The sequence below is a fragment of the Chiloscyllium punctatum genome, chromosome 11 (genome assembly GCF_047496795.1).
Source record: "Chiloscyllium punctatum isolate Juve2018m chromosome 11, sChiPun1.3, whole genome shotgun sequence".
NCBI lineage: Eukaryota > Metazoa > Chordata > Chondrichthyes > Orectolobiformes > Hemiscylliidae > Chiloscyllium > Chiloscyllium punctatum.
The window spans coordinates 54,425,929-54,444,820 of NC_092749.1; the positions used below are offsets into that span (position 1 = coordinate 54,425,929).

Below are 18,892 nucleotides of genomic sequence, written 5' to 3' on the forward strand. Positions count from 1 at the left end.
AAAATCAAAACTTTTAGCTTCCCCTGGCAAGTGTGTCAGTAATCAGAAGTCGTAGTTTTATCACAAATTATTTTGAAGTGGCATATGATGAGAATGCTTGTCTTGCAGAGGGTTGCTGAAATCTGCTGAAAGCACCAGCTGATCGAGTGGTAATATCACATTCAGTGGGAACTTTCAAATGGCAATTGAACATATACTTGAAGAGAAATAGAAACAGGAAATGCTCATAACACTCAGGTCTGGCAGTCTCTGAGTGAGAAACAGAGTTAATATTTAAGGTCTGCCTTCTCTGAAATCGATTAGTTTTGAACAATTGAGAATCAGAGGTTGGGAAGAAACCATAGTATAGGCTCTTTAATATCGTGGGGACTCAGGAAAGACTAAATGACAAAATGTTTCATTGTGAAAGGACAAAGCAAGTTGTAACACAACATACTAATAATTCAGTATTAGGAAGCTGAGGTGGAAAGCTGAAAAGCCTGCTTTCACCACCTTCCCAAAATACAAATAGCACCCACCTTGGTCAATCCATTTTTCTTTCAGTCTGTTCTGCCCCATTGAGCTGATTTTGTTTTCTTATCTCAAGTTTTACTGATTTTCTTTTTCTCCCCTTATTCCAACATTGGCCTTTGACAATTTACTGACTCTTACTGTCTTCTTTTCACCATGGACTTCCAGTCCCTCTATCCCCAACAGAATTGTCTGACAGCTCTCCACCTTTTTCTTGAGTGAAGAGACAATTCCCTATCTACCATTATCCTCCTCTGGCTGACTGAGCTTGTTCTTGGATTGAGTGACAGCTGCTTTATCACCACTGATTTGCTCTAAATAAAAGATGTTCCTTTAGGCATTATGTGGATCCTAACTATGCCTACTTTTGTGGGATGTATAGTTAGTACCTTGTTCCAGTTCTGATCTGGTCTCATTTTCCATCCCTTTTTCTGGTCCCCCACCACCTCCAGCATTTTTCACCATGTAAGCTTAGGCATTGCAACATTTGCCCCTTTTACCTTTGACCTCCTTGTTGTCCAAGGTTTCTGATACTCATTCTGAGTGAAAGAGATTTATTACTTTTTCTTTAACTTAGCATGCTGTGTATTTGTTGCTCATGATGTGGTCATTTTACATCAGGGACTGAATAACTATTTTCTGGAACTCTTCCATTCAGTCAGCAAGCTTGAGCTTCCAGTCAAATGTTATTTTAATTCATTTTAATTTCTTTTGTCTCCTCCCACTTCCTATAAACTAAAGGGGTGGCTATGGGCAACTGCGTGGTCTGACTTATGCCTGCCTCTTCATAGGATACGTGGAATAGTTCTGCATCCGCAGCTACACCAGCACCGTCCTTTACCTTTTCCACCACTACATTGATGACTGTATCAGCACTGCTTTGTGCTCCCACACTTTCCACCTCAACTTTAAATTCACCTAGACCATCTCTGACACCTCTCTCCTCTTTTTGGATTTCTTCGTTTCCATATCTGGAAATTGACTGAGCACAACCTTAATTTCAAACCCACCAACTCCCACAGCAGTTCAGTCCTGAGAAGAGTCTTGACCTGAAATGTCTACTTTCCTGCTCCTCCGATGCTGCCTGATCTGCTGTGCTTTTCCAGCTCCACATTTTATCGATTTTAATTCTTCATGTTAGTCCCACTTTGACCTATTTGCTACAGTGTTATTTCACAAATTGAAGGTATAGTCCCTCACTTTTCAGTTGGGTGTGCTACAGCTTTCTGCGCTCAACATTGAATTGAACAATTGTATATCATGATATCCACCCCATTTACCTTATTTCATTTGTTTCTTCTCTACTTTACATTCAAATGGCACTTATCATTTTTCAAAGGGATATACTTGCATTGGAGATGGTTCAGAGAAGTTCCGCTGGAATGGGATGTAAGGAAAGGTTAGTCATATGATCAGTAGATTTGAGAAGCAGGAAATGATCCATGGAAACATAAAAAATACTTGAGGGCAGAATGGTGTGCTTGACAGTAGGGATGCTTCAATGATGCTTCTTCTGGGGTATCTAGAATTAAGGAGAAAAAAAAGGGCTCTCCATCTGGAAAAGAGATGGAGAATTAACCTTGGGAATTTTGAATCCCAAGTGCAGACTGGATCTTTGAATATATTCCAACTTGCGTTAGATGGATTTTTGGTCTATAATAGTGGAGGGCTATTGTGGGGGGGCAAGTGAGAAATTGGAATTGAAGCCAGTCAGGTCATCCATGGTCATCTTGAATGGCACAACAGGCTTGATTGGCAAAATGGCCTGCTCCTGCTTGTGTTTCATACATTCCATCATGCTCTGCACACCTCATTTAGACACTCTTTCTTGACATTCACATTTACCGCTCCCTTTAACATTCCACAAGTAATAATCCCTGCTCCAGCCTCTTGCAGGTCTTCTCTTTAGTTGTTCTCCCCACACTATACCTTCTAGTTACTGAAAACTTTTTTGGTGAAAAATCACAGACCTGAAGTGATGACTCTATTTCTGTGTCTACAAATGCTATTAGACCTTCTGAATATTTCCAGAATTTTCAGTTTTTTTCAAGATTTACAACATCCAGTGTACAAAATTAAAAATCACACAACACTTGGTTATAGTCCAACAGGTTTAATTGGAAGCACACAAGCTTTCGGAGCGTCACTCCTTCAGGTGGTTGTGGAGGACACAATTGTAAGACACAGAATTTATAGCAAAAATTTACAGTGCGATATAACTGAAATTATACATTGAAAAATACCTTGATTGTCTGTTGAGTCTTTCATCTGTTCGAATACCGTGATAGTTTCACTTCTTTCATATGTAAATCATAAAACTTTTTTTTTTAAAAGTTGCATTCTCAGGTTAACTGTAACAATTGGTGTTAGCTAGACAATATGTTGAAGGTGTTAGCCCCCGTGTTCTCAGTCTATGCCATGAAGTTTAGATTGACTCTAATCTAAAAAGCCAGATAACAGAGTTTTACATGAATTCATGCAGTTTTTGAGCAAAGTACATTGTAACTCTGCAAATACAAATTCACCCCACAAAATATATGTATGTGTGTGCATGTGGGTCTTTGTGTGTGTGTGTGTGTGTGTGTGTGTGTCTGTCTGTCTGGGCTGGGGGGTTGTTACGTATGCACACACACCTACACTGTCTCTCACATACACTCACAACTCCCCACCCCCGGTGCGCGCACACACTCCCACACTGTCATATGCACCCCTTCACAGACTTAAGACACTCTACACTCACATACACACACATATACACTCTCTGTCACACTCACAACCCCCCCAACCCAGACAGACAGACAGTGATTTTTAACTTTGTACACTCCAGTCCAACACCGGCATCTCCAAAACATCCGGTGTATTTGCAATTGCAGTTATGGGGCTAAGGGTGAGATGCAGGATTACATTGGGCAACTCTTCCTATGAGCTGGTGCAGGACAGACTGGTCAAGTGACCTCTCTTCTGTGCTGAACAATTCCCTGATCAATAAAATGTGAATGAGAAATAACAATAGACAGGACAGTAACATTAAAGAGAAGCAGTAAGAATTAAATTTAATAATAGACTGGAATGTACCATCAAGCAGCGTTAGTAAATGTTTCCGCTTTATGAACTATAAATATGAACCTCCGATCATCACCCATCCTTTACTGATTGTGATACAAACCTTTTTTGTAATTTTGCTGTCATGCATCCACTAATTACAGTGAAATGAGTCGACAACTTGCTCTCAGTCCCACAGCATGACTATCAGAGAGAATACAAAATCATCTTGGAAGGCACTCCTATTCTTCCTGTTGTCTTTCCAACTCTGTCTGACTGTACTTGCCATTGTAATTTAGATAAGACTGAGAGATTGGTGTGATGAATTTATAAACATCATTGTGCACCTCCCACTCGCAGTAATTTTTGAAATATGAATAGGTTTTAACAATGTTGCAGAGCTCAAAAGATTATCATCACATTGAGATTTATTGTCATTAAGATTGTGAATTGCTCTGAATTTGAAAATAAATTACTTTATTTTACAGTATTTATGAAGTTCACCTGTAGGCATGTGAACATCACACACTATCTGTATATACTACTTTATCTAATGAACATAAAAATATAAATCACTTCGCATAACTCAGTATCTCCACTTAAGTTTGCTCTGTTTTCTTTTGGTTCCTCTCTATTCTTTGTCTTTTTTTCAGCCTATTCTCATTTGTTTTTATCTCTTTCTTCCCTACCCTATTTACTTTTCTTCTTTTAAACTCCTTCCCACTCTCTTTCTATCCTCATCCTTATGAAACTCCAATAGAAACCTGAAGTCTAACCTAACATCTCAAGGACTAATTGTCACTGGATTGTAACTACCACTTTCTTTGAGGGAACAAAAGTATTTAATTGTAAATCAATGTCGTCGAGTTTACAAGTGAAGTGCTGAGGAAGGAAAGAATGAAAAGGCCAGGACTGGTAGAGGTGGGCAAGTAAAATCTCAGAGGAGCCAGGTAAGGGAGAAAACAAACAGGAAGACGGTGACGGTGACGAGGACTTGGGATCAAAAAAGTTGGAACCTTCCAGGATTGAGGAGGTGAATAGAGATGTTCAGTCCTAGATGGAACATGAGGCAGGGTCCAGCTGGCTGGTCAGGAAAGGTAGTTCCAGATGGCAGCGACCCCGAATTGACATTAATATAACAGGTATATTCGTCATACCAGATTGGTCAGGGACAAGCATGAAGCAACTATAAAGAAAGTTGGATAGGTTGCTTATATTAGAATATAGATCCATAGTTGGATAATTGGACAGAAAGAGCTGGAAGTTGACCTAAAGGTCAATAATCAATAAGACCTTATAGTGTCTGTCAATGAAGCATCCTCAGTGAACGATTACTTAAAGCTCCATATTGTGAGGAGATTGGAATGGTGCATTACAGACGGAAGAACTCATTAGAACAATGGAGGTCTTGCTGAAATTAACAGCACTGTTTCAATTTGGATCGGTTTTCTGCACAGAAACAAAAGCGAAGTCCTACATCATTGGGGATCTGGAGTCAGAAGACTGGAAGGGCATCCTGGAAGTTGGAAGGGTGGGGTAGTGGTGATTTGAGAGATGTTGACAATCACAGTTTGCTATAGATGATCAGCTATTAAGATGGGAGGATGGTGGAATGAGAGACCTAATATTGTGGGATCAGTGGGCACTTTGTGCAGTATGAGACCTTACTTTGTGATGCTGCATAAACAGACATATTTGTTAAATTTTGCACTTTGACATATTAACACTCTGGCAAATCATGAGGTTGTCAGGGATAATATTCAGATTTTTGCTGTGTTTATTTTTCTGATTATTGTGAAAAGTCTGGCATTTTACGATCTAATAGGCTCAGCACCTGTACTTTTTGTGCCTTCATTGGTACTTAATCCTCTGATGTCTTTTCCCCCTTTGTACAGACTGCATTTACTTGCATGGTAAAGCTGACACGTAGTCGCCCTCACCTGAGTCAGCCTGTGGTTGAATCTCTGCTGACCCAACTACATAATGCACAGGACATTGCTCGTATTCCAATGTGCCATAGCCTTGCAGCTATAGCAATGCAGTTGCCTGTCTTGGGCGAAGGAATACTAGGAGAACTGATGGAATTGTATAAAATGATTGGATCTTCATCAACAGACAAACAACAAGAACTTCTGGTAAAATAACTTCAGATTCATTTGATCAAAAAGTGTACATTTGATTAAAAGCAAAATATAAAATTGTACAGTGTTACTGATTTTGAATAAGAAACTAGTAAACTGGTTCCTTAGCTAGTGATGAGTAGAATCAAGAAAGGATTCTCAGAGTTTCACGGCCTAGAAAAGAGGCCAGTCAGTCATTGCACCTATGCTAGCTGTCCGAAAGAACCTTGTATGACTACTGACCAAGAACATTTTTATGAATCACATGAAATTTCTTTTATATTTCTTTTTATTAATGCACTTATTTTATTACACCTATATTTGAAAACTATGATTTCCTAATGGGAACATTTTCCCCATTATGTAGAGGCTTACCTGCTATTGAGTATAGTTGACTGTCTTCAGTGACCTGAATTGTTACCTTTAGTGAATGAACCAATAACATCTGTGTTTTAAGGTGTTCTAGGTTACATTAGGAGTAACATCATAATTTTAAAATAATGGCTTAAGTAAAAATATATTTTTGGGGAGGGCAAATCTTTACTCCTTTGAAAAGTGACACATTTGATAAATGATTATGAATTTTTCTTTACCTAACAATATTTGTGATTTGCCTTCTAGATTGGTTTATTGCATGATATTGCTTGAAAATAAAAATGGTGTTTAAATATGATTATTTACTCAAGAAATAGCTATATTGTGCCACACACTCTGGATTTTTTAGTAAAAGTAACATCAAAACAAATTTCACCTGTCAGTTCAGCTTTTGTTCAGACTCACTTTTTGGTTAAAAGTATGTTTGATTACAGTACTGTGAAGTGCCTTGGAATCTTTTACAACATTAAATGGCACTTTATAAATGTAAGTTGTTGCTTTGTATTTTAAATATTTTTACAGCTTTTTAGAAACATAAAAAATATGTGCAGGACTAGGCCATTCAACCCTTCGAGCCTATACCACCATTTAATACGGTCATGACTGATCATACAATCTCATTATCCCATTCCTGTCCTCTCGACATACCCCCTTGACACTTTTAGCACAAGGAAAACATCTAGCTCCCTCTTAAGTATTTCTAAAGAACTGGCTCCAACAGCTTCCTGTGGTAGAGAATTCCACAGGTTCACAACCAGTGAAGAAATTCTTCCTCATCTCAGTCCTGAACGTCTTCACCCTTATTCCTAATCTATGAGCCCTTGTTTTCGACTTCCTCAACATTGGGAACATTTTTCCCGCATCTAGCCTGTCCAATCCCATCAAGATTTTGTATGTTTCTATGAGATCCCCCCTCATTCTTTTAAATTCCAGCGAATAAAGGCCCAGTTTGACCCAGTCTTGCCTCTTTTGTCAGTCCTGCCATCCCAGACATCAGTTTGGTGAACCTTCGTTGGACTCCCTCAATAGAAAAAAATGTCCTTCCTCAGACTAGGAGACCAAAATTGCAACAATGATTAATATACTTTCTTCTCTCCCTGCCAGGTAGCATTGGCTGCAGTCATTTTTGTAGCCAATCAGAAAACTTTGTCTTCTGAAGTCAAAGGTGTCATAAAACAACAATTGGAAAATGTAGCCAACGGCTGGACAGTTTACAGAATTGCTCGGCAGGCCTCCAGAATGGTAAGTATTTTTTTCAAGATATTTTATGAATGAATCCTAACCAAAAATTAAACAAATATTGCTTATATGCAAAAATCTGAGCTTTGTGAGGAGTATCTGTCTCTTCTAAAAGAAACTTGGATGTTGGAGTAGTCTTTCTTCCTTTGTAAGTGTTTCCGCTGATCATTGTTCTGTGCCAAAGAACCCCTGTACTGTTTGTGAGACTGTGCGAAGGGGTTTGTGAAAGCTGGAAGAGCAAAGGACTTTCTGTCATTGAGAGTATTTCCTGGTATGTTCAAACAGGTAAGGATGAAATTACAGGCAATCTTCTTGTGTCACCTTGTTTGAATACAACTCCTACTTGTTTCAAAACCTCCATTGCCCTCCTTCAACTTTTCCAGGTCCAAATAGCATCCCATTATCAATCTGTCCATAGGGCTGGGAAGGTGCAGTTAAGTGATGAATGTGAAGGCAATGACAGGAGCAAGAAATGAAACCTAATGATGGTCCATCCTTACTCTCCCTTTCCTCTTTGAGTTACTTGAATGTGTTGGTTGCATGTTTAAACACTTGCAATTCACGATTTGAATCTATTTGTCTTGTCTGCCCTGTTGGTAGTACCATGATTACCCTGACCAAAATCACAAATTTCATTTTCTGGACTGCATCCACAGTACATTATCCCTGCTTATACCCTCCGCATCATCCCTGCAGCATTTGACAAGTTCAGCTAAGCTGTTCTCCAATAGTTTGTAATAGCTTTCTGACATTATCTAGTTCCATTGAATATCCCTTGAATATTTTTATTCTGCTAGCAAAGTTTTTTTTTGTTTCTGCATTTTGCCACTTTTGGGCACATTCTTTGACTATAAAATAGTTTGTTGTGACCGCCCTCTATTATGTCATAGTGTGCAAGATTCTTTGTGTTGCAGCTTTCTGCAGTTTTTTTTCCCCATTTAAATAATTCTTTGTTTTTTCTGTTTTCTCTTCCAAAATGAATAACTTCGTATTTTCCCACACTACACACCATTTCCAATTTTTTTGCCTACCACTTAACCTATCAATACCTCTCTTTCAGTTGTTTTATCCCTCTCATAACCTGCCTTGCCATTTATTTTTGTGTCATCTACATATTTAACTGCTTTCCTCCATCAAAACATTAATTTTTGGGAAAGCAAATCTTAGCAGGACTGAAACACTTAATGGTAAGGTCCTAGGGAGTGTTGCTGAACAAAGAGACCTTGGAGTGCAGGTTCATAGCTCCTTGGAAGTGGAATCGCAGGTAGATATGATAGTGAAGAAGGCGTTTGGTATGCTTTCCTTTATTGGTCAGAGTATTGAGTACAGGAGTTGGGAGGTCATGTTGCAGCTGTACAGGACATTGGTTAGGCCACTGTTGGAATATTGCGTGCAATTCTGGACTCCTTCCTTTAGGAAAGATGTTGTGAAAATTGAAAGGATTTAGAAAAGATTTACAAGGATGTTGCCAGGGTTGGAGGATTTGAACAGGCTGGGTCTGTTTTCCCTGGACCGTCGGAGGCTGTGGGGTGACCTTATAGAGGTTTACAAAATTATGAGGGGCATGGATAGGATAAATAGGCAAAGTCTTTTCCCTGAGGTCGGGGAGTCCAAAACTAGAGGGCATAGGTTTAGGGTGAGAGGGGAAAGATATAAAAGAGACCTAAGGGGCAACTTTTTCACGCAGAGGATGGTACGTGTATGGAATGAGTTGCCAGAGGATGTGGTGGAGGCTGGTACAATTGCAACATTTAAGAGGCATTTGGATGGGTGTATGAATAGGAAGGGTTTGGAGGGATATGGGCTGGGTGCTGGCAGGTGGGAGTAGATTGGGTTGGGATATCTGGTCAGCATGGACAGGCTTCACTTAAGGGTCTATTTCAATGCTGTACATCTCTATGACTCTATAAGATGTAAACAGTTGTGGTCCCAACACTGATTCCTGTGAAATCCCACTCGTCACAGGTCGTCAACCTGTAAAAGAACCCTTATCCTGAATTGCTCTTTTCTGCTCATTAACCAATTCTCTTACCCACGCAATGCACTCCCTCCAACACTGTGGGCTCTTATTGACTTAACCTTTTTGAGATATCTTGTCGAAAGTCTTCTAAAAGTCCAAATAAAACATGTACTGGTTCCTCTCCCGCCACTTTGGTTGGGACTGCCCACAAAAATCTCTTTAAAAAAAATTAGTCAAATGTAATTTCTCTTTCATGAAGCCGTATTAACAATGCATGATTAGATTATGATTTTTCTAATGTTCTGCTTTTACTTCCTTAATTGATTCCAATACTTTTCCAATGATATATGATAATTGACCGATACTTGTTTTTTTTTGTCTCCCTTTTTAAATAGGGATGTTACATTGTTGGTTAGCATTAGGTATCTTCTGGTACCTCTCTAGAATCCAAAGATTTTTGGAAAAATTCAACCAATGCATCTACTATCGCTGTCACTACCTTCTTGAGGATCCCAGGATGCAATTAATTAGGGTCAGGTCTTTAGCCCACATTAGCTTGTCAAATACTATTTCTCTAGTGATGGTGTGGGTACTTAATTCCTCTGCTGTATTCTTTAGTGTTCATGGGATGTTCAAAGTATCTTCCATCATAAAAACTGATGAAAAGTATCTGTTTAACAATCTGCCATTTCTCTGTTCCTCATAACTATCTCCCCAGATTATTTTTCTAAGGCCCTATATTTACTTTGGCCTCTTATTCTTTTCTTATATATTTAAAGAAGCTCTTTTTGTCAGTTTCTTTTAATGTCCCTTGCTAGCTTGCCATTGTAGTTTACTTTCTCTCTCTTTCTACTTTTCTCTGCATGATAGAGAGAAAAGATAATCTATTTGACATTCCAGAGAATAAGTAATGAATAAAGATTGGATTTGAAAGAAACAGTAATAAAGATTAAAGCCATTTAAAGGTTGGCAAATTCCCAGGCCCAGCTAGTTTCTATCCCTGCATTTTAAAGGAAACAGTTAAGGAATTTATCAAACTGCTGTGAATTTAGGAATTATTCTTTATTTTAGAAAATTTCAAAGTTCCATTATTTAAGAAAGATGACTGAGACAGCTACAACATTATTGATCTGATCATCTATAGCATCTGTTATGGGGAAGTTATTGAAATACTGAAAAAAATGACAGCAATTTGCCCATTGGAAGAAATTTGAATTTATTAGAGAGAGTCAACACACGTTTGTAAACAGGGTCTGAAAACTCGCAGCTCGAGTTCAATATAGACAGGTGTTGCTGAAGGATTTTTGGACGTTGAAAGAAATCAGTAAGGTATGTAGTGAGGAGCTTTTCCCAGTGTTGGAGAACTTAGGGCAAGCGGATATAATCTTAAAATCATGGCCAAATCATTCATGGAAGAAAGATGATAGTGTGTGGAACTCTTAAGAGAAAGTAGATGCATGGTCTGTTTTAAATTTGAGATATTGGTGAGCCAAGAGATTAAGGTCTAAAGTGAAGGTGACCAAATGGAGTTAGCATCCATGACTTCATATAATAGTAGAAAAGATTTAAAGGGCTGAAGGCATTATTTTTATTCCTAACTGAACATTAGGAAGACCAAATTGTTTTTTAGTCTTTACCAAAAACTCTACTCTCTTGCCACTGACTCTCACTACCTCCCTTGCCATTTATCTAAGCTGAAGCAGGCTGAAACTTTGACATTCTGTTCTCAAGTTAAATCCTGCCCTGTATCATTGACTAAGACTTTGATTTTCGCCCATGCAATATTTTCTGCTTCCACCTTTACTCATCCTTAATTTCTTACTCTTTCTTGGCTTTGCCTCACCCTAAATTCTTGCAATTTTCACTCATTTCCTCTTTCTGATGCTGACTTTTAGTGCATCATTCCTTCCTCAGCTGACCGCTAACAGAATCTTCATCTAATTCTATTCTCTGAGACATTACAGTGTCCATTTTCTTTCTCCTCTTAGAAATTCCCTCAGAACAGAGCTTTTCAACTAAAAACATCTTCAATCCTAATCTCGTTGCCCAGGCATCAATCTCTTCCTATTTTGTATTTTCTCTCCTTTTAATGTGCATTGGGCTGTGAAACTACTATGTAATTGCTGATGGTTTGTCCCATTGAAGCAAGGAAGGGATGGTAGGTTGAAAGAACCTTGGATGACAAGGGATTTGGTCACCTAGTCGAGAGGAAAAAGGAAACTTACTTAAAGCTAAGGAGGAAAGAATCAGATAGCGAGTTACAAGGTAGCCAGGAAGAACTGAAGAATGGACTTAGAAGAGCTAGAAGGAGACATGAAAAAGCTTTAACAGGTAGGATTAAGGAAAACCCTAACTTATTCTACACTTGCGTGAAGAAAAAGAGGATGGCCAGAGTGAGGGTAGGGCCAATCAGGGATAGTGGAGGGAACTTGTACCTGGAGTTGGAGGAGGTAGGGGAGGTCCTTAATGAATACTTTGTTTCAGTATTCACTGCTGAGAGGCACCTTGACGTTTCTGAGGACAGCGTGAAACAGACTGATAAGCTCGAACAGGTTGATGTTAAGAAGGAGGATGTGCTGAAAATTTTGAAAATCATAAGGATGGATAAATCCCCTGGGCCAGAGGGGCTACCCAAGGTTACTACAGGAAGCAAGGGAAGAAATTGCTGTGCTTTGGCTACGATCTCTGCGTTCTCACTGTCCACTGGAGTAGTGCCAGATGATTGGAGGATGGCACATGTTATTTCCTTGTTCAACAAAAAGTGAGTTGGGATAATCCTGGGAATTACAGACCAGTCAGTCTCACATCTGTGGTGGGAAAAGTATTGGAGAGAATTTTGACAGACAGGATTTATGATTACTTGGAAAACCATAATTTGATTAAAGATAGTCAGCATGGCTTTGTGAGCAGCAGTTCATGCCTCACAAACCTTATTGAATTCATTGAGAATGCGACAAAGGTCCCCCATGGTAAGCTTATTCAAAAAGTAAGGAGGCATGGGATACAGGGAAATCTGGCTGTCTGGATACAGAATTATCTGGCCCACAGAAGACAGAGGGTGGTCGTAGATTGAAAATATTCAACGTGGAGCTTGGTGACAACTGGTGTTTCACAGGGATCAGTTCTGGGTCCTCTGCTTGTGAATTTTGTAAATGATTTGGATGAGGAAGGGTGGGTTAGTAAATTTGCCATGAAGGTTGGTGGAGTTGTGGATAGTGTGGAAGGCTTGTAGGTTGCAATGGGACATTGACAGGATGTAAAACTGGAGTGATAAGTGGTAGATGGAGTTTAACCTGGAAAAGTATGAAGTGATTCATTTTGGAAGGTTGAATCTGAGTGCAGAATTCAAGGTTAAGGGCAGGATTCTTAGTAGTGTAGAGGAACAGAGGGATCTTGGGGTCCATATCCATAGATCCCTCAAAGTTGCCACCCAAGTTGATAAGAGCTGTCAAGAAGGTGTATGGTGTGTTGGCTTTCATTAACAGGCGAGTGAGTTTAAGAGCCGTGAGGTTATGCTGCAGCTCTGTAGAACCCTGGTTAGACTACATTGAAATATTGTATTCAGTTCTGGTGGCCTCATTATAGGAAAGATGTGGAAGCTCTCGGAAGGGTGCAGAGGAGATTTTACAGGATGCAGCCTGGACTGGAGGGCATGTCTTATGAAGAAAGGTTGAGGGAGCTAGGCTTTATCTCATTGGAGTGAAGAAGAATGAAGAAATGGCTATAATGAGGGGGCATAATTTTAAGGTGATTGGAGGAAGGTTTAGGCGAGATGTCAGAGGTGGGTTCTTTACAGAGAGAGTGGTGGGTGCATGGAATGCATTGCCAGCAGTGGTAGTAGAGTCAGATACATTAGGGACATTTAAGCAACTCTTGGTTGGCACATGGAAAGTAGTGCAATGAAGGATATGTAGGTTAGTCTGATCTTAGAGTAGGATGAAAGATTGGCACAACATCAAAGGTCAAAGGGCCTGTACTGTGCTTTACAATTCTCTGTTCGATTGGGCACTGGTGGTATAAGTCACCTCTCAAATCATGAAGTCATACAGCACAAAGACAAACCCTTAGGATCCAGCCCATGTGCACCAACCAGATTCCAATCTGATCTAGTCCTATTTGCCAGCATTTGGCCCATACCCCTCTCAACTACTCCTATTCATCTACCTATCCAGATACCTTTTACATGTTGTAATTATAGCCAACCCCACACTTCCTTTGGCAGGTCATTCCATACATACACCATCCTTTGGGTGAAAAATTTGCCCCTCAGGTTCTTTTTAAATCTTTCCTTTCTCGCCTTAAACCTCTGTCCTCTAGTTTTGGTTTCCCCCCCAACCCATCCTACCCTCATCCTCCCAGACTGTATCATGACATAGGATCTTTGGTGTCCTAGCCACTGCCACCAAGACAAGTTAACTGGTCATTCATATCCTTTACCATTGTTTGTCTTTGGCTACAGCATTGCTCTATATGATGAAGTGACAACACTTCAGAAGCAGTTAATTGATTTTTGTTTTTATCTGAGATGTGGCATGGTATTGCTAAATATTATTTGAAACACAATTGGAGTAAGGATGTCTTCCTGCAATTATATAGTGCCTTGGTATGACCGTACTTGGAGTATTTTGTGCCATTTTGGTCTCTTTACTGAAAAAGATATACACATTGTACTCCCCTAATGTGGCAATCTCAGTGCTGGGTCTTTGTCAGTCTGAACCAGAAAACACAGTTTCAAAGTGAGGGGCAGGCCATTTAGGGCAGAGTTTAGGGGAATTTTGTCACTGAGAGGGATTCTCTGCTGCTGAGGGCTTTGAAGTCTTAATTGTCAAGTATGTTTAAAACTGAGATCAATAGAAATTTACGTATTTAAAACAAAGAGGATACAGGATAACACAGAAGATGGTGTTGAAGTAGAAGTAGTTAATGCATATTCTGAAAACCATTTTAGAGATAGTTATAGAGATGGGGAAACAGACCCTTCGGTCCAACCCGTTCATGCCGACCAGATATCCCAACCTAATCTAGTCCTACCTGCCAGCAGCTGGCCCATATCCCTCCAAACCCTTCCTATTCATATACCCATCTAAATGCCTCTTAAATGTTGCAATTGTACCAGCCTTCACCACTTCCTCTGGTAGCTCATTCCATACACGTACCATCCTCTGCGTGAAAAGGTTGCCCGTTAGATTTCTTTTATACCTTTCCCCTCTCACCCTAAACCTATGCCCTCTAGTTCTGGACTCCCTGACCCCAGGGGAAAGACTTTGTCTATTTATCCTATCCATGCCCCTCATAATTTTGTAAACCTCTATAAGGTCACCCCTCAGCCTCCGATGCTCCAGGGAAAACAGCCCCAGCCTGTTCAGCCTCAACATGACCTCCCAACTCCTGTATTCAGTACTCTGACCAATAAAGGAAAGCATACCAAATGCCGCCTTCACTATCCTATCTACCTGCGTCTCCACTTTCAAGGAGCTATGAACCTGCACTCCAAGGTCTCTTTGTTCAGCAACACTCCCTAGGACCTTACCATTAAATGTATATGTCCTGTTAAGATTTGCTTTCCCAAAATGCAGCACCTCACATTTATCTGAATTAAACTCCATCTGCCACTTCTTGGTCCATCTGGTCAAGACCCTGTTGTAATCTGAGGTAACCCTCTTCGCTGTCCACTACACCTCCAATTTTGGTGTTATCTGCAAAGTTATTAACTGTACCTCTTCTGCTCACATCCAAATCATTTATGTAAATGACAAAAAGTAGAGGACCCAGCACCTTGTGGCACTCCACTGGTCACAGGCCTCCAGTCTGAAAAACAACCCTCCACCGCCACCCTCTGTCTTCTACCTTTGAGCCAGATCTGTATCCAAATGGCTAGTTCTCCGTGTATTCCATGAGATCTAACCTTTCTAATCAGTCTCCTATGGGGAACCTTGTCGAACGCCTTACTGAAGTCCATATAGATCACATCTACTGCTTTGCCCTCACCAATCCTCTATTACTTCTTCAAAAAAACTCAATCAAGTTTGTGAGATGTGATTTCCCACGCACAAAGCCATGTTGTCTATCCCTAATCAATCCTTGCCTTTCCAAATACGTGTAAATCCTGTCCCTCCAACAACATGCCCACTACCGAGGTCAGGCTCACCAGTCTATATTCCCTGGCTTATCCTTATGCCCTTCTTAAACAGTGGCATCACGTTTGCCAACCTCCAGTCTTCCGGCACCTCACCTGTGACTATCGATGATACAAATATCTCATCAAGAGGCCCAGCAATCACTTCTCCAGCTTCCCACGGAGTTCTCGGGTACACCTGATCAGGTTCTGGGGATTTATCCACCTTTAACCGTTTCAAGACATCCAGCACTTACTCCTCTGTAATCTGAACATTTCCTTGTTAGTTAAAATTGGACATTTATAACTAGGCATATTGTCAGTATGCTACATGTATTTTTGGGGTGATTTGACGTTCTCTTTTTTTTCTCTCAGCCCAACAAGCTCTCAGGATAAAGTGTAATTAGCATGTCATTCATCTACTCTTCATTGTGATGGCTGTAATTTGGCTGTAATTGCTTATTGACAGTTTGTTTGCAACCTCTAGTGGCAGATACTCAGTAGTGCAACTGTGTCACACTGAAAGCCCTGAATAGTTTAATTATATTCTAGTTTTAAAGTGTTCCATCTTTCCTCCCCTCACCATCTGCTCCCCACACTACAAAAAGAAATTCCTGGCAGAACAAAAATAATTAATTTTCGACACTAGAAAGGAATGTGACTATCTGATTGGAGGTCTGGACTTGGAGTCTGATCAAACAGACAGGTTTTTTTGTTTTTTTCTATTTAATTAAACAGCTTAGATTTGCAATGACCAGATGTCTGGTTCTCAAAGGAATAAGTTAGTCTCAGTAGTTTTCCATTGTAAAGCAACATTTCCATTTAAAGTTCTGTCGAGTTCTGAAGACAGGGTCAAAATCCTGGAACTCCCTCCCTTAATGGCATTGTGGATGTGCCTACATTAAATGGATTTTAGCGGTTCATGAAGGCAGCTCACCACCATCTTCTGGAGAGCAACTAGGGATGTGCAAGAAATGCTGATCTAACCAGCGATACACACATCCTGTGAGTGAATAAAAAATATTAATTGGTCCTGAAACGTTAATTGTTTTTCTCTGTCTCTCTCCTCACAGATGCTCCCATATCTGTTGAATTTCTTTTTAAAAATATTTTTATTTCAGATCTTCAGTGTCTATATTATTTTGCTTTATTTTGAAAGTGCCTGATCTGTACCTTCATCCCTACCTGTTCATTGTCTTTTCAGCAAACTGATAGAATAAACAATGAAATATATATATATGTTTAGATCAATGTTTGTTAGTACTAGAGTTGAAATTGTAGGGACAATCAGGTGGTATCTTAAGTGCTGTTTTCAAAGACACCATCTATTTGTTTACTTTATTAAATATGTCATGCACATGTTATCATGACCATTAAACATTCTATCACACTTCATAAGGTAGAAGAATTGACGATGTAACAATTGTTCTGCAGCAAGAGACATTGCTAAGCCATTTCAGAAAGCAGTAAAGATTTGCAATGGTTGCATGGTTCATGTTAACCAGATTCTTGCTGGCATTTGTTCACCAAAGCCATGTTAGCAGTGCACAGAATGTGGTAGTGGCATTGTCACTTTCTGCAGTCTATCCTGTTACAGCTAGGGGAAGTCACTGGCTACCTCGTGTTGCATGGTGGTCATGTACTTTGTATATTCATTCTGAAGTTCGAAAGTAAAACATCAGCAAAAATTCCTTCAAGCTGTTCAGTGCTTATGTATTGAAATGTCATCAGGTGGCAGATATTTGTTTTAATTGATATTTCTCTTTTCTGGTATTTTAAGGGAAACCATGATATGGCCGGAGATCTTTACCATGGCTTGTTGACGCAGGTGGCTTCCGAACATTTTTACTTCTGGATAAACAGTTTGAAGGAATTCTCGAGAGCAGAGCAATGTCTGGCTGGCCTACAGGACAGTGAATCCAGTGTTGCGCTAGCCCGTATTGCTGAAGCTTTAAAATATTATCAGAGGGGCATAGCTTCATTGACAGTGAGTTGAAGTCAAAATGAATGTCAAATGAATTTGCTTTAGCAGCATTCCAACTTGTTTGGTTTATTTTGTTACAGAATAGATGGTTAACAACTGTTTTATCAACTCCTCTGATGGCATTGCAGTTAGCGGACATGTTGGTTGTTCAACTATAAGACAAGATATATTGGACTATATAAACCTTTCAGGAATTTATTCACATGTACTTTTCAGAAAAACAATCTAAACACCACTTCTCATTCATGAAAACTAGTTTTTAAGTGCAATGTAATTTATGTGAAATTATCTTTTTTTTGATGGGTTTGCTCTAACGTAGGGTTTTTGGTTAGTGGAAGTGATACTGAAAAAATTAGTTGAAATAAAATGCTCTAATGCCATGAATCCTGGAAGACTGAGGGAAGCCAGAGAGGCAGTAGAGAATCTGACCAACTTTCAAACATCCTTCTATATGTGCATGATGACTGTTAGAAATTTTGGTTTGGTGTTGGTGTCTGCTTGGGTTCAATGAGCTTGGTTGTTCTGCTAAGCATCCTTTTGAGGAATTAACTCTGGCTGCCTTATTTCTACTCACATGATTGTCAATAATGCCCCCTCATGGCATCCAACTGGAAGTTCCTGCTTTTTGTGCATCATTCTGTCAAATGGATTAATCAGATATGGTCAGATATGATTCGTTGTGCTGCTTAATTTAACATTGGATGAATGTATACGGTAATTATTCTGACTGAAGTTTCTGAATTCAGTCTATCTCACTTATCTACCTGTAATAGTTCAAATAAAGGAACATGTGGCAGGACAAACAAGGCATTTAACTTATTTCCAGTACTTCTAACTTCTGCCAGAGTGAGACCCACCCCCCCACCCCCATTGTTTTCAGTTTTCTTGTGTTTTTAAGTGATTTCTTATTTTCATAAACCACTTGAACAGACCGTGTTTTGAGAAAAATGAAATCCTTCCATCTCCAAAATAAGCAAAATACCATGTAAAGACTGCCACAAATATTACATAGGGCAAACCAGAGGAAAACAAGCCATCAGGGTATACGAACACCAACTAGCCACCAAGAGATATGATCAACTATCACTTGTGTCCATACATAAGGACAAAGAAGGACACCAATTTAACTGGTACAATGTATCCATCCAGGACAAGCCAAACAAAGACATGAACGGGAATTGCTGAAGGTCTGGCACTCAATCCAGAACTCCATTAGCAAACATGTAGAGTTAGACCCCATATACCAACTACGAAGAAACAAAACTGGAAATGATGCCACCCATCTCAACAAACCGGGACACGCAAATAGCAAGCAGGATAGAACCCTGACACTTCACTGGAGGTGCACTGATGATGATACCTAGTATGGTGATGAAATGTCTGCATACAAACTTATCAGTTCAGCAGCAAGTCAACAACCTCATCCACAACCTGAGCTATAAGTCTTCTTAAGAACTTTCAGCCATTGCTATCTGATTTAGTTTTAGCATCCTATTTAAAGCAATTTTTAAAAATGTGAAGCAAACTTGCTGATTTAACATAAAAAG

At 39.6% G+C, this 18,892-nt stretch overlaps 1 protein-coding gene across 2 annotated transcripts in view; it reads left to right on the forward strand.

Moving 5' to 3' along the window:
- ints7 (integrator complex subunit 7) overlaps nucleotides 1-18,892 on the forward strand; it is a 66,333-nt gene that overhangs the window by 26,717 nt on the left and 20,724 nt on the right. For both annotated transcript variants that reach the window (XM_072580826.1, XM_072580827.1), the window contains exons 11-13: nucleotides 5,448-5,687; nucleotides 7,152-7,289; nucleotides 17,142-17,348. In XM_072580826.1, coding sequence (XP_072436927.1) covers nucleotides 5,448-5,687; nucleotides 7,152-7,289; nucleotides 17,142-17,348 — 585 coding nt within the window. The remainder of the gene's footprint in view (nucleotides 1-5,447; nucleotides 5,688-7,151; nucleotides 7,290-17,141; nucleotides 17,349-18,892) is intronic.